At 40.2% G+C, this 17,000-nt stretch overlaps 1 protein-coding gene across 8 annotated transcripts in view; it reads right to left on the reverse strand.

Annotated features, from left to right (window-relative positions):
• The window catches only part of IPCEF1 (interaction protein for cytohesin exchange factors 1), an 84,470-nt gene that overhangs the window by 39,061 nt on the left and 28,409 nt on the right, over positions 1-17,000 (reverse strand). For 6 of the 8 annotated variants that reach the window (XM_085576617.1, XM_021540564.4, XM_085576613.1 and 3 more), the window contains exons 2-3: positions 5,320-5,370; positions 1-37 (exon numbers count right to left, since the gene is read on the reverse strand). In XM_085576617.1, the coding sequence (XP_085432743.1) occupies positions 1-37; positions 5,320-5,343 (61 nt within the window). In that variant the 5' untranslated portion in view covers positions 5,344-5,370. Of the gene's footprint in view, positions 38-181; positions 4,285-4,336; positions 4,355-5,319; positions 5,371-17,000 lie in introns of those variants that run through there. The other 2 variants (XM_085576616.1, XM_021540567.4) reach the window with 2 other exon arrangements.

The raw sequence follows: 17,000 nt of genomic DNA on the forward strand, positions 1-17,000 counted from the left end.
CTTGACTTTTCTTTTTTGCCTTCTGACGCAAAGGAACCTGTAAGAAATGCAGGAAGGAAAGAAAAGAGGAAATTTCAGATTGTGTTGCAACATTTGTGTAGAAAGGGGAGGGGGAAGCTAGAGAAGGACGTGGTGGTGATGCTGGTGGTATATGCAGGATGGAAACACATAACCCACTCACTGCTGAAGGGATGCTAGCAGCTGAAGCAAAAAACGTGTTAATTAAAATTGATGTATACCTAGTTGAGCAAGAGCAAACACAACCCTATTACACGTGTCTATCTACTACTGCTTCCTGTTTCACATCCACAGACAGCTTCTACTTTGCTGTGTTTGCCCAAATGGTATTCTGTATTTTGAAGTTAAAAAATAGAAGCTCAAACTCCAGCATTTTAATGCTTCATTAGGCTCCACAAGGAGGATTTACAAACATGGGGAGATTAAATTCATGCCAGATGACTGATAGTCATTTAACTCATTCTAAGAAATCCTGAAAAAGAAAAAAATTATCTTCATCTTTGCCTTTTTATTTAATGCAGAACATGTACTTTTCCCCTATTAAACAGTTTAATAATATTTCTTAAGGAAAATAAAATCACACAAAATATATGGAAATTTTAGTCACTGCAAAAATAACACAATTGAATTTATGCATTTGCAGTCTACATATTTAATCCCGCATAAACATGTAGAAAATGAAACTAAAAGAGAAGACCACAGAACAAAAAAGGAGGCAATTGAAAATGGAAGATATAGTTTTTGGACTAAATTCTCCTCAGGCAGGCTGGTTGGTTGTGTGATTGCAGACAAAGTACTTGACTTCTCTTTGCCTCAACCTTTCTTTCTCTAGTGTGAGAATGAAAGGATTCACTTTTTTCTATTTTTAGGAAGGGTTTGAAGCCCCCAGATGACGAATGCTGCATAAAGTGACGCATGATTTAATATGCTGGCCACAATGTTGCTATGCAAAGCCGCTAGCTACCTGATCCGCTGCAGAGCTACGCTATGAACATCCCTAATGTAGCCTCTCCGCCTCATCAGACTGCTCCTCAGGAAAACAAAACCCCATTTCATATCCCTCTTGAAAAATCTGATGGCTCTTCTCACAAATTAAAGGTGAGTAAAGCTAGAGCATCTGCAAACAATGATAGAAGAGCCCACAGTCAGCAGTGTTTACAAGAGCGACAACTTTCCGAAGCAGGGATCTCTGCAGCGTGTACCACAGAGCACAGAGCCGTGTCTTGCAGTCCTGTGCTTATCTGGTGCCTGTTTGACATGACCTGAACAACACTCTTGTGGGAGGCTTTACCAGACATGAAGAATCCCAGACTCCCACTTAATCACTGAGTATTCTTTCTTCCTTTTTCCCTTATTGTTTTATTTTTTTAATTCTACCACTGCCTCTCTCTCTCAAACTATTCTCCATGACAACACACAAAGAAAAGCAATAAGAAAACACATTAGCTCTATTAGAGGTTCTGCTATTTCCCCATCTTTTTCATGTCTTCATTCCAAAGAAACTTATGCCGTATTTAGGACACATGAAAATAATGTATGGCCCCAGGGAATCAATGGGTCACACAAACTAATTGCTTTCCTTCGGAGCTATCCAAAATTATATTAAGAAAAACAAATATGAATCAGGTCTCCTGCCCCAAAAACTATGTAGCAAAGCGACATCACATCTTTGACATGGCACTATATTGGGGTCATTTCATCTCTAACCAATATGAAGTCATAAAAAAGAAGAGCGATACTGAGACAGGATGTGGCTCCTTCTACACAACTGAGGAGGAAGCAATCTTTCCACTAACTATGTTGATGATCTAAAGAAAAATAGCAGGGTCTATTGCTCATGTGCCAGGAAGAGCTAATGCCCATATTATGTAAGACATCCGTTGGGGCCCACTTTATATCAGACTGAGGCAAAAACTGACCACTTAGTAAGAGCCTGGGCTAGCTAAAATAATTTACAAATTTATGTGTATTAACCTGCAGCAATGATGGCATCCTGCTGCAAGTTGATAGGGGCTATGAACCAACCCTCTCTTCTCTATATTGTGGGAGGAGTTGGGAAATTAATGGTGGAAGGAAGAGCAGTTTCTCTATAGCCAGAACTGCATTTAGTTTGCTTGGATAAAATCAGTGGTAAATCTCTAACAAAATAACTGATGAATGAATTTTTTAAATTAAGATACATTTCTCAGTATCTTAGCAAGTATTCCTGAAAACTGAGGCAAATTTTCAACAAATTAGCACTAAGCCTGAAATTCTTCAACTTCTGGTTATGTTTTAGTGCTGTTCAGAAACCCAGCTCCATTCTATAAAAAAAATATGTGTTCTGCTCCACACAAGAGAAAGCTCCTATCCCCAAATGCAGCAATAAAATGCAGCATGAATCACAAAATTGCCTTCTCAAATTTTGTTGATCTATAAACAAATAAAAATAACCTCTTTCTCCAAAGCACAGTGTTTGGAGTCAGATAGATAACTTTATGAAATAAACAAACAATTTTCAGTAAAGCTGTTTTTATCTTAAACCAATAGAAAACTTGTATTTAAATGAATCTACCACAAAATTCATTAAATGCCTCACCAGCACAGTTTGGATTCAATTGTCCATGAGAATACAACACATTAGCAAGTCCCTAGTGGCAAACCTTTTTTCAAGAAGTGAATTAAAGTTTCCTTCACTGAAAACTCCTTTATAAAAAAGCCAATCATCTTTTATATCAGTGGACCCGAGTGAACATTGATTAAGAGTTACTTTTAAATTTCACTCTTTTAGAGACTCTTACCAGTGCAGAACAAAGAGAAAACTGTGGAAGGCAGAGTTGTTACCAACAAAATGAAGGGTATAGCAGCAGTTTCAGATGTGAATGTAACTAGCAGGCATAGCCACTGGAAAAATCTGGGACTAAACCAAATGTCATGATTTTGCTTTTAACAATGGTGGATATTTTTATATAATTTTCAATTTCCTAATGGGGAGTGATTTATTTCATTATCACACGTTCAACTGTAAAACAAACCAAGAACATCAGATGTATTTCTATTTCTTCTTACAAAGGGAAATCTGAGAGCAATGTTCTCAGAAAGATCTGGGATAACTGCAAAACATACACTTTTGGGCAAGACTGGTAATAGAGAGTAGGTTTTAATTATTTTGGTAGTCTTTGGTTTGCTAAGGACTGAACGGGAACACAGACTTCAAACTTGCTATCCATTACTCCTCCACTTGGCAAACACACCATGAGTGAATTTCAAAGGAACCTATACAACTGTGCATTGTTCATTGCCACTTCTGTGCCAGGCAGGCTCCAGTGATGAGAGAAGTGACAACTTCAGCAGATACTTCTGTCAGTCTAAATGTCCTTTTTTTCCACAGAATCACAGTATGATTAAGACTGAAGGGACTTCAGGAGGTCATCTAAGTCCACTCTCCACCTGCAACTGGTTTTCCAGGACCATTTCCAGATGGCTTTTGAATTTCACCAAGCATGGAGACACCCCACTTTCTCTGGTCAGCCTGTGACACCGCCCAGTCATCCTCACAGTAAAAATGGTTTCCTGATCTTCAGCTGGAAACTCCTGTGTTTTAGTCTGTGTGCATCACTTCTAGTGCTGTCATTGGGCACCACTGAAAAGAATTATAGAATCGTTAAGGTTGGAATAGACCGTTAAAATCATCAAGTCCAACCATCAACCTAGTACCACCACCATGTTGGCCATTAAACTATGTCCTCTTCTTTGCATCCTCCCTTCAGGTATTTATGCACATGGGTAAGAGCCTCTCTGAGCCTGTTTTCCAAGCTAAACAGTCCCAGTTCACTTAGTCTTTCCTCATATCTTAGATGCTACAGTCCCTTAATTATTCTTCTGCCCTTCATTGGGCCTCTTCAGTATATCAGGTGTCTCTTATATTAAGAAGTCATTCCAGAAGTGGCCTCAGCAGCACTGAATAAATTATGACCTCCCCTGACCTGATGGCAATACTTTGTCTGATGTAGCCAAAGATACCATTTACCTTCTTTGCAGCATGGGCACATTGCTGGCTCATGATGTCCACCAAGATTCCCAGGCCATTCTCTGCAAAGCCACTTTCCAGCTCTACAGCCTCCAGCATATACTGGTTTCCCCTAACAGTACTATTTTTGCTCAAATGGAGTAACAATAGGGGATAAAAGTCAAAGGGCTGGACAGGCTTTAGCAGTCTCTGCACAACATCCTGGATCCTGGCCCCTCCCAGGCAGCAAACATCTCTGGATGGATGGTCAGGCGTACAGATGGGTCCTTTGTCCCTTGCAGCAGGGAGTCGCACACTGCAGGGTCTCACCTTTTTTTCCTGGTAGACTGGCATGGTTTACAGTCAAGTGACTGTAAATCTGGCTCCTCTTCAATTATGAGGACAGTCAACCCATTCTTAGATGATGTGGGAACTTCCTCTTTATACAAGAAGTCATCAACTTCCATCCTTCCAATTCTCCAAAGGTTGCTCTTACTTTGATAGAGGACATAGACACTGCCTGCTCTCCACTGCAGGTGGGAACTGGTGGTCTTCACTCTGTTGTGTCTCAGAGAAAACCCCATCTCTCTCCCTTCCACTTTCTCTGGTGCTGCACAGTTTGCACGCTTCCTCCCGAACCTCCTCCACTTCCCAGCACAGCTCCTCCAAGACGGCCTGCAGGGCTGAGAGACATAACCTTTGGCCTCAGGGAGAGGTTCCTGACACCCCCTGAAGTCTGGGACTTGGAGAGCTGCAGCCAATCTGTGTGGAAACCTCTGCCCTAGGAATGACAGCTTCTGGGGAAGCTGCCCTGTTACCACCATGTCTAAGACTGCTACAGCCCCACAGTTTCAATGGATACCCCCTTATTTCACTCCTTCTTCACACCCAGCTGCACAAACTGATGGCTCTGTTGGCTGCTATCCGGGCAGATCCCTCCCAAGCACCAGTTCAAGGACCCTTAACCCTTCCTAGTCAGAGGCAGCTGCATCAAAGACTCCAGGAGTGCTGGGTGAGACACAGCCTGCAAACACCTCAAGAATAAAAATGGGGTAAAATAGGTACATAAGGCTGTTTCAGGGGAAAGAGAAAAAAAAGTCTACATGGAAAAGCAGGGGCCTTGGGCTAATACATTTTATCCTTATAGCAGAACTGGGGCAACCTCTCCACTTGGGCTGGCCCACAAGAAAGATGCTTTTCACATGTGCTGTTCTTTTATGCTGTTCATGGTCTTTGTGACTACAAGGATATAATCCCAACATATGACCTCTTTAGATGATAAATAACTCTGGCATAGCTTCAATCGTACTTACAAGAATATTGCCATCAGCTTCCATGAATGGTCTCAAAGCTCAATGGAAAAGCTGTTAAAAGAGAAAAGTTTGTGTACTTAAGCTCTGTATTACATTTTCATATAACATAAGTCTTGACAGTAAACAAAGATTTTCAAGCATTTTGTCCTGCTAACTCTACCGTCTGACTACTCCAAATCCCTAAAAAAAAAAAATTTTTGGAGACAATCCTATGTTATGTGAACTGATTTTACTGATTTAGAAATCAATAAGCAGTAAGTAACATTAACTCAAAAGTATTCAAGCTTATTTTTATGAAGCAAACAGAACAAAGCTCATGGATGTGGCCAGAGGGTTGCTTCTTGGTTGGTTGTGATAGGTTTTGGAGTTAGCTAGGATTGGAGGTTTTTGGGGTTTTAGGAGGAAATGCAAGAGAGAATAAATAAATAAAATTGGGAGTGGTTTGTGGTTTTTTTTGTTCATTTTGGTCTTTAGTTTGAAAGAAATCTATAGCATTTGGGTTCCTGCTTTGGGTGAGTAATTCCCAGCATTTTCTGGGAATAAAAATTAAATAATTTTCTGGTTCTCCTAAATGGGGTGAGACCTCAAACCATACTACTCATTTTATAATGGGTTGAAATTTTCCTTTCTGGAGACCAACATCTGTGCAGTCCAACAGCAGACACTGGATTTTCCAGACACCGAGTTAGTAGATATCCATTTAGGTGGCAGATGAGGTGATTTCATTTGGTTAACACAAGTACTTTTCAGCTCCCTGCATGATTTTCCTTTGTTTGATAGAATGGGCAAATGATGAATCGGTGCAGTGTACAAGATGAATGAAAACATACCAATGTTTTAGTCCCAGCAAAGTTCCTGTAAAACTCACCCCTCTGCATATGAAAGAATCAAGGAGGAAAATGGAAGAGGATACAAAACTTGGCTGAAGCAAGCAAGAAAGGATTTCCAGAAATAGGGCCACACTTCAGAAGAATTTCTAACAAGAACATTTTCCTGTTACTAGAACCAGTTATTTAAGATATGTGCCACTCCTCATACATAATATTTGTCTTAGTTTGAAAATAAAATCTTTAAAAAGAAAATAAAAACCCACCTACTGGCTTCCAGCAATTTCAAACCAAAAATAGAAAGGCAAACAAATACATATTTTTCTGGCTCCCAGCCATTTCTCTTCAAAAGTAGAAAGATACACTTTCTATAAGTAGCTCAAGTTGAAGTAATATCATGATGAGGAGAGATGTTATGGCCAATAATTTCAAGGATGTTTAGAAATCATAGCTAGTACAAACAAGCAGAGGAAACACCTTGAGTTATACAAGTAAATTAACAGTGATCCTCAAATACGGAGCAAGAAGGAACGGGAATAACAGACCATATCACCACAGTAATTACTGTGATGTGGCCTTTTTCCTGTCATTTCTTAATTTCATGGGTGCCTTGGGTTTGGGGAGGAACTGCACAGCTTTGAATCACACAGTCCCAGGAGCAAGGGGAGAAGCATTAGTTAAATGGCAAGGCAATGTTTCCTCCTGTGTGCTTTGTGCCAAAGGAGTTGAAATGGATTTCAGCTAACCCTTCTCAGTGACTTTAACACAAACATTTGTTTACTTTCCAGAAACTGGATAAGAAATTTTGAGCCAGCATCCAGTGTTCAAAAGCAGCATTGACTTCTGTCCCATTCTAGTTAAAGAACATAATTTATTGTTTCCTGTGTCATGAAAGATACTTAAAAAATCACAGTCACTGCAGAAATGACTCTTAGACACTTAACCTGTGTTTCTCCTAAGAAAGCCCAACCTGAGTGAGATTAGTTACTCCGTGAAAAGGCATTAGGTTTTTTTTATCCACTCGAGTGTACTCAACTGTTTCAAAACTAACATTTCAGAAGGGCATGACCTTCTTATCTCTGCAGTAGAGCAAAATAAGGGATTCCTTTCAAATTTTTGCAGGTGTACTGTGGGAAAACTATATAAACAGCCAGGTGAATTAGGAGAAGGAGCTGGATAAATGTGGCCACTCAAAGAGAGCCAATCAATGTCCACCCTACTGGATGGCCCAGCATGGCTCTGCAGGGGCTGGCTCTGGGAACCACAGCCCCCTGCCCCTCAATAAGCCCCTCACACAGGCTGCAGCTGGGAGCTGATGGTGGGCAGTGCCCCCCACTTTTCCCTCTGTGTCTGGCAGTGGTCACACCACGGCAGCCTAGGGCCGTGCTCAGGGCTGGCAGCTTGGCCGACAGAAAGGTTTCCCAGGCCATGAAGGCTCCACCTGAGCTCAGGAGCTCTGCAAGTCAGTGGGAGGTTAGTAAGGGACAAGCCTTCAGTTCACATCATCAGGAAGGTGTCCTGACTCCTGGCTGCAATGGCTGCAGCAGGAGAAGACTCGGCCCATTTCCCAGCACTCGCAGTGTGGCGTTACAGCCTGAAGACCCGGTGTATCCTTGTCCTGACCTAGGTGGACATGGAACTTGAAGAGGGGTGTCACCCCGAAAGGTGGGTGTGGGATTCTAGCCCTCTTCTAAAACTCTCCACTTGCACCAAGATAAATTCTAGTAACAGAAGGAGTGGAAAACCCTCCAGCCTACTGATTAAGGTACCCACATGGAAGACTTGCAACAGGATTGCCGTCTGCTATAATGGATGCTCAGTTTGCTAAAATTAAAATAAATCAAAGAGACAATAAATCAAAGAGAGAAAATTAAACACAGTAAACCCTCTCCCATTTCAGATGGCTTCAGAAACAGTAAAACAAACTTGAATCTCTCATTTTCTGGAGGCTAAACTGCAATTGATGTACTCAATAAAAGCAAAGGGGATGGATTTATATTATCAGTTTGTAAACTATATCTGTATTTCTTTGGCTTTCTATGAGTTATCTGAACCACCTGATTTCATTTCAGTCTGAATTAAATACAATGTCAAATGTGGTTTCAGTTAGAAGATTTGTAAATCAAGTTCTTGAGGGCTCTTTTTATTTTGATTTAACAACTGAACATTAAGTATTGGAGTGCATAGTTTTATAAGTCTCACTTCACCCTTGCTTTTTCAAGAAGAGTAATAAACAAGTACCTATGTGAGCAATTAGCTCATGAAAAAAACATGGAAACGGGACAGGTGTTTTTGGAGAAATATCTTACAATAATAGATCGAGGTAGTCTATTTGACTCATCACCTCTCCTAAAATATATAGAAATATTTCTATAAAGAACAAATGTCATTTGAAAGGGTGGGAAAAGGGGGAGACAAAGAGAACACTGAGGTTCTAATGACTCTAATTGCAAAAATCAATTCATTAGTAATATTCCTCTTGGGAAAATCAAAATCCACAAGGCCTTATGCTGTCTCTTGCCAATTACAAGCTACAGTGAGTATGTCAATCTGCAATGATCATAGCATAAGCCTGCCAGACATGCCTTCCAGTCATCTCTCAGATGACATTCCGAGTGGACATATGCCTTCCTGCTTCTGAGCAAAATATTTGATATATGCAACATGAGTCAGACTATTTGTGTCACAGAAGCACCCAAAATGTGCATAGCTAAGTTCCTGTTCAGTGGCATCAACACAGACTACTCCAAAAGAAAATTTATGTTTTACCAAGCACCAAGCCAGGGCTGTAGACAACCTGGAAAATAAGCTCTGAGCCTTCTGTTAACATTGCTCACACTGGTCACAGCTTTAACCCCTGTGCTTGTTTTCTGTTCATTTGGCTGCCTGCCACAATCTGCACTTCAATGGGCAATGAATTGACAGGTGATATGAAACGAGTGAGAGTGGTACAAAAGTTGCCCCCTGAAAATCAATGATTACTTAATCACAAATTTCACCAGACATTAGGAATAACATTGCCCCAATTTACAGCAGCGCTTGAAGCACTGTCCTGTGGCAAGGAGACAGCCTTACATAATAGTCCTAAATTATCACCTTACCTCTAACTGGGGTTCTTGCAACAATGCAGGGGGAAAAAATGATCACAGTGATTGCAAGCTCTTAATTGTCCTTAGGCTTACTAGAGATCAATTTAATCTGACAGAACCTTACCATTAACCACAAATTAGGCAGCTCTAGTCAGGTACTTAACTGGTTAATCAGCTAAATTGACTGTCTAACTTGTACAAGGAGTTTCTTGGCCTGCAGATTTTCTCTCACATACAGGCTCACCAGGGAAGAGAGACATTAAGGTGGTACTTTGCCTCAGGGCAATGACAAATAGACACTAAGGTAATTTTCACAAAATTCATGGACCTGTTCCCATTCTGGATAAGGTTGCCCCGCCCACTTTGGTCCCCATGACCTCATGTTTCTAATTACGGGTGAAACTACAGATTCACCACTGGCATCAGAAAGAGCAAGTCTATGAAAATATAGTCAAAAGACATAATTTTTAGAGTATATATTCAGCTTTGGCCACAATGGATAAATAACCTTTTGAATAAGCGTTACACTTTGAAAAGACCAAAGGGCTCTTTTTACAGGCTTAGCAGCAAAAAACTGCATTTTTTCGTATCTAATATATTTATATTTTTTAACACCATTGGTTATAACATTGTTTTCAAATGCATTTGGAATTACTCCATCCCCTCATGTGAAAGCAATTCAAAAAGATGACTTCTGACTCTGTTTGGGAGAAGGCCAGGAAAAACTGGAACAAAGTTCACTGCTCCTGTGTTGGAGACAGAAAGGGTTTGGAGACATCACCCTGCTTGGATCATGGCCAGGTCCTGTCAGCCCAGCTGGGAAGCCCAAGGGCAGCAGGTTATATGTGCTGACAGCTCTGAGCAAGCAGCTGCAGGAGTCAGTGCTCTCTGCCTTCAGGAGAAGAAGGGCTGGAAAGAAAGAGGAAGCTCAGCAGAGGGAAGACGCACTCCAGCTGCTTCTGTGGCCTCACAAACTAAAATGAGAAAGCAAAATGGCATGCTTAATGAAGTGTGTCTGCCCCACATTCCTTGTAGTGTTGAGCTAACTCCTCCTAGTGCTGCTATGCTTGAAGGCCAAGGAAGAGTTTGCAGAAAAGTTGAGTGCAATGCTTCAATTTCTACGGCCTCCTTACTGGCTTTTGTTTTTGCTGAGGCAGACAATGAAAGCAGGCAAAGTTAATCTCTCTGCAAAACTGGATGAAGAGTTAGTGCACTGAAAGGGTAAGGGAACACTCCAGGGAAAAAGAAGCATTTCCCTGATGTTCTGCTCTCCTCTGAAGATGCACAGGTTTTTGTTAGTCCAGAAGAGGAAGCACAAAAGGGAGGAAAAGGAAAAAAGTAAGAAGCCTACAGACCCTCCTGAGACAACAATCTAAGAGGTTTCTCTTCAAGCAAGTCCCTGTGAAAAGATACAGATGATATGAGAGGAACTATCATCCCCTCCTCTGTTTTTTTCTGATCAGCTGTTCAGCAAAGACAGTTTTGAGGGAACACTGCAAGGTCCAGTACATAAAGAGAGAACAAGGGCATGACTCACCCTAGAACAGAGGTACAGAACTGCTGCTCTACTTGCAAATTTGGATTATCGCAGTGACAAGAACCTGAGACATCTTTACTGGAAGGCAGTTATTCAGAACTTTGCTGTCATGGCATCACAGGAGGTAAATGCATCCAATGGAAGATAAAAATTGCAGGAGCATGCTTTCCATTCCTGCATTTGAGAACAAGAGGCCAGCAAAAATTGTTACTCTTTGTACTCTCTGAAACTTAGATGTAAGTCTTGTTTCTTCCACCAAGGAAACACTCATTGTAATCAACAACACTATACAAATACCAGCATTCACACTTCCAGGAAAATCTCAGGAGAACAGATTTTAAAAATCAAAGCAAAACCATTATATTGATGAGTATGAAGATGAAATAGGTAAGAAATATCTGGAGGACCTGTTGCTTCTTCCATCAAAGAATTCCACTCTGCATTCAAAAAGTTCTTAAGAAACTGAAGTCTTGGGAGTCCTGTCTGGTTCTTCATTAAAAGACCAAGAGCAGAAGAGTTTATCTTCCTCCCACACATCAGAGCACAGCAAATACATGTGCTGCACTCTAATATCACCTCTGGAATAAGGCCATCCCACTGGGGAGAGGCATAGCAAGGATAAACTGCCCTGGCAAGTTTCACCAAAGGAAGGTGGAACTGCTGCTGCTCACAGTGTAGTTCTGCTGAGCTCTACAGATTTGCCACTTTTCCTGTGGTTGAAAGGCATTTCCCTAGGAATAAGAGAATGGAGAAAACTGGACTGCTGACATCACAGCTTCTCCAGAGAAATTAAGCCAGAACTCATTCCTCCATTCAACATCCATGTGCTAATATATAGAATAGGATTTCTGCAAGATCTAGGACAGGCAGGCCAGTGAGCTGGGCAGGCAACTGCGAGCCAAATGCTGTTTTCAGTATGTCTGAGTTAGACCAGAGATGGACTGCTGAGAGGCAGAAAAAAAACATCTCTAGGATGAAAGCCCAAAGGTATGATGAGAAGGTACTCTTAGAAATATTTTTCCCAGAAATCCAGTTTAATTATCAAGTATCTTGCCTGATTCTAGACTGTTTCAGCAGTAGATTTGTGTTTCTTTTAAACAGATTCATTCTCATCTTCAATTGCTACTAGCCATATGTACTTTGTACATATTTACATTTTCCATAAGCAAGAGAAAAGAGCCTCTTCACCACACAAAAAGAGCACAGTAACATCTGCTAGAATACAGACCCTCATCAGTGTGAAAAGGGGGTCTTGTCTAAGGTAGGTAGCATAACAATCTGGTTGGCCCTGAGAGCAGCAATAAAACTTTAAAAACCCTTATAACTGGTTGCAAATGATGGTTGTATGCAAATTATCAGTACAGTACTTTTCTTCAGCCTTCAGCACATGTAGGCATTCAGGATTTACTGATTCTTGTTTCTTAAACACCATAGCTGTTGCCAGAACATCTGCACAAAGAAATAAATCATTAGAGATAACTATTTGCTGCTCCTGCAAATGCAGATCTGACTACATCACATACTTGCTTCTTGAATCTTACAAAAATGAACTTTCTGTACGTCTTTCCTGTAGTGTTGCCCTCAATGTAGTAAAATCTGTAATGAAAACAGTGAGCCTTTTTCTAAAGGAGAAACCCATATGTTAAAATCACTTACATAGAACTAAAAATTGAACTTCTTTCACAGGAACAATTCCAAAGTTTTCCCAGAAGATCTGGATTTTCTATTATGTCATAAGCTGTATTTCACCAAACTTTTGTACTTATGTTCTACCATCCTATGGTTCTCACAACAGTCTATAGAAATTTAATCTGTGTGTCTTATTTTTCTTCTAAGGAAGCCCTTTGCAGTTCTGGCCATACCTTCTGCTGTGAAAACCAACAATGGTGCTGCTTACGCATCACAAAAGGTGAGGCAGTTTCTGCAGTTGTGGGGTGTGTCACACAAGTTTGGTATCCCTCATTCTCAGACTGGTCAAGCTAAGGAGCAACTTCCTCTCTTCTCTGTTTTTCTTCTAAAATATTCCCAAGTATTAATGTCCTTTTATATTTAAAAGACTGTATTTCGATATAGAGCACCTCAATCTTTTCATATTTCCTATTATACATGTATTTTGAAGATTTATAGAGGAAAAGCAAATAGTCAAAATAAATTCTTGACTTATCAGTCATTAAAAAATAATAAGATAATATAAAATTAGTATTTGTACATCTCACAGTAATTTCAGCCTCAATAGTTACTCTTATTTCTAAGATCCTCTTTAAATAAATTATTTTAACTTCTTACTTCAGTTTTACCCCTCACTGGCAACAGAACCCCCATGGCAGTAAAAGTAATCAATGAGAGGTAAATGCTTGAAAAAAAGCAACCCCACATTTGGTATTTCCCATTGCAGCAGAACTCTAATTTATACCAATAACAATATGATTTCTAAAGTTAAGTATGTTCTGATTGAAAATACTTATCTTTCAAATTATATTACTGTCCTTAAATTTCAATTTTATAACTTATATAAAATTAAGTAATAACATAAAATTCATCCAAATTCATAAGAAGGTTAGCACAAGAAATCTACTTCTCATAAATTAGACTGACTTTTGACCATCAGTCTGTGATTTACTGAGATCAATGAGGATGAAGAAAATGCAAGCTATTCCAAACCACTGCAGAGAACTCACTTTCAATATGCTTGTGTTGTTTTTTTATTAAATGTTTGCCACTCCAAAAGTTAAGCCCCAGTTCTTAGCAGGAAAAGAACACCTGACCACAGGGAAAGGATGAAAGAATGCTGAAAATGTTGAATTCCAGGTAGCCAAGGCTATCATTCCCCAGAGTCAGGTCAGAAGGCTGAACAGGTCAAGCTGGATGTCAGTCAAGTTTTCAGCACATTTCATAATGTGTTCATGTGCAACCAATATGTTCCTACTTTGTCACGTCCTTAAAAGAAAAAGAGGAGGAAGCAGCAGCAGAGGAAAGCTGTGGACTCCAACTGAGCAGCCACTGTCCTTGCACATCCACAGAAATATAGAACCCAAATAAAATATCATCTGACAGAGTATAAAGTTATATTATAACCCAGAATTAGGAGCAACATATCTCCACATGCCAAGCAGCTGTCTCTGAAGCTGTACCAAGCTTTCTATCAGGAGAAAAACAGACCAGAAGACAACCACCACCTGGAAGTCGATCTGATCAGAAATCACTGAACTGGAGCAACTGGAAAAAGCCTCAGCAATTAATCAGCACAAGACCAAAACTTTTCTTATCATAAATAGGTGATAATACTAATTTTATATTGTCTTATTATTTTTTATGACTGAACCCAAGACCAGAGTTAAATTGCTCTGTGCAATTTCACTGTTTCTAGGATTTTATCTTTACAATGCATCTTTGCATTTAATTTGCTCTTCATTTGGAAGTGAAGTGTGTGCCAGGTACAGACAGCACATCCAGAGCATAAAGAACTGCTGGAGGATCTTGCTTACCCCTCCAATGGTGTGTACTACATGGCAATTTAGAATACAGATTCAATCTTCATCTCTGCATTGCTTTAAGTGTGCTGGTAGTACTTGGGCAAAACCCACAAGACCCCAGGCAGAGACACAATACAAAAACCACAACTGGAAAAAAAAATCCAGTGAACTAAATTCCTAGTGAATAAATAAATAGTGATAATTTCTGGTTCTCCATTTCAGCTCTCTTCCCTTCCCTCCCTATTTTGCTCATATCTGTAGAGATATTAAACAACCAATTTGGGAAATGCTGCATCTTACTAAATACAAACATTTTCACACTGAGAAAATTTGACAATTTGACATCATCTCCTTTTTCCCTGCACTTTGTAAGAACCACACAAATCATTTAAAGACTCTATTAGGGAGCTACAGAAAGCTCAGACAATAAGCAAATTACCGTGCATTAGCTGAGACACATTAACTATGAAGGAGCTTTAAGGCAAACTGAATTGCCTAGCAGTTGTCCTTGCTTTAGATTAAGAGAAAATAAGCACAATTAATATGACTCAGCTGGTACGGTATTTTGATGGTGCTTGTACCCAGAAGCTGCTCCCAGAAGAACCTAGTAGACTAGGATGCACCATGGAACAAGATCATGAGCTCTCTTGAGACCTTACAAGAAGGAACAAGGATAACAAAACAGCTACACAATGTAAAAAAGCAAGAAATATGTCAAGTGATTCACAGCACCACCACACAAACTATAGTTTGAAGAAACTTCTCTGAAGTGTTAGCAACAGGGATTGCAGTATGCTTGCTTCCATTACAATAGACTGTGTGCACTGTAAAATCAGGAAAGAAAAGGCAACTGCTCCTGGCAGGTTCAAGACAAGATACAGCAGGAGGGTGTAGGCAGGAATCAGATGGACTTCAAGAAAACAGCAGGACAACAACAACCAGGATCATATTTTGGGTCTCAGTAAGCCTGAGGACAGGCGTTGTAGAAGGTTTGTGTTAGCACCAGAGCAAGGGCTTTGAAAAATAATGAGATAGAATACATTCAAATGCTTGTAAAATTAAGAGAGGGGTCCCAGGGAGTTCAAAATGAGAGTTTAGGCTCAGTATGTTTAATGCTGCTCAGAAGTATAAATAAAAAAGAGATTCATCAATGAACCAGAGTAGGAAAACTACCCTTGCAGTGAGTTTCTGAACTGATATGAGGTGATGAAATTGCTTTTGTCAAGGCCAGATAATAGGAGATTTTGGTAAAAGTGACATTAGATAATGACACTTGGATAAGAGTATATTTCTGTGTATGGAGAGTGAAGGCATTTGAAAGTTATGTGAAATTTAACCAATAGCTTGGAAACAAGAACAAAGACCTAAAGGAAGTCCTTAGACTATGACAGCATTATCAGTATGGTATCATTTCCAGAAATGAGCAAGTATGATTTAGGAAAGGTAGAACCTGATCATGCTGGCTGGATTCAACTAGAGGCTGAGCCCTGACATGCCAGAGAGACAGGCCAAACAATACATTTGGTCAGAAAAAAAAAAGAAAAAACAAAACAGAAAAAAACCCCAAACCTCTGTGTTTAGGATCAGATCTGTCCTTCATAGGAGGATGTTTGTGAATAAAATCATTTGGGCAAAATGTGCAGAGGAATGGTTCAGAGTACAGCAGAGATTAGATCCTAAACAGCATGTTGAGGTATATCAGGACCTTCTGAAATACCTGTGTTTTCAGAAAACAGATGGAGAACCATTGGTAGATAGAATCACAGATGGAAGGTTTTAAGAAGAGATTTTCAGATAAAATTGAAGGTAAATGCCAGGATAAAATGAGGGCAGAGTGGACAGGATTTTGTTCATTGACTGTAGTCAATAGAAGAAATAAGAACATGCTAGCTGAGAAAAAGACAAAGACTAGAGGAGGTTTTGGAGAAAAGTGAGGTAGAGAAGGCAAAGGAAGATGAGCTCTGCCCTGATGAGGAAGCCATATCCGCAGAAGAAGCAGTTAAAGAAGTAGTAGGTGAGTCAAGGCTGTGTCATTATGTTGCTTTTTTTTTCTTCCCCCCTAGAAGCAACCCACGAGAGTTGTTTGGAGAGAAAGGACACAAGAAAATGGGGACAACTGAAAGCACAAGCACAGGGAAAGAATGACTCAGCTAAGCCAGAGGCGGGGGATAGAGCTGGAGGAGGACAGACACAGCCTATTCACAGGATTTATGCCAGAGATGCCCCATAGCAAAAGCAAAAGAAACAGACACTGGAGGACAGCCAGACTGTAACTTGATGATAGGAAAGAGAAGTGAGCAATTAAAGAGTAGAGGAGGCTGCAAAAGGGAAATATTTTTAGAAACGCATGTCGCTAAGGCATAAACGCAGTGCACACATTTTGATGAGCTGTAACTTCATATACTGCTTTCCAGAGAAATTCTTAAGAGAAAAAAATGTGGCTCTCCTTCAGGCAAGAAGGAACTGAGAGGCAGAAGAGGGCAATAGGCATAGTTTCACATGCAACATTACCTCTGTGCCCATCTCCCTGCCTAGTGATGGTGCAACACTCAGTATGATTTTATCAGCATTGAGTGATGCATCAGGAAGGACACCTTCTCCAGACATGAAACCAGTACTAGCTACACTGGTCTGCAAACATCCCTCGTGAGTTAACAGGGGGTTGAGTGACTCCTTGAAGAGAGTTCTGTGCACAAAACAGTGAAACTATTCAGCATGTCATGCAGTGACAGCCCTTTCCTTGGTTACTGCTCCT

Source organism: Lonchura striata, chromosome 3, assembly GCF_050655825.1.
Source record: "Lonchura striata isolate lonStrDom1 chromosome 3, ASM5065582v1, whole genome shotgun sequence".
Taxonomy (NCBI): domain Eukaryota; kingdom Metazoa; phylum Chordata; class Aves; order Passeriformes; family Estrildidae; genus Lonchura; species Lonchura striata.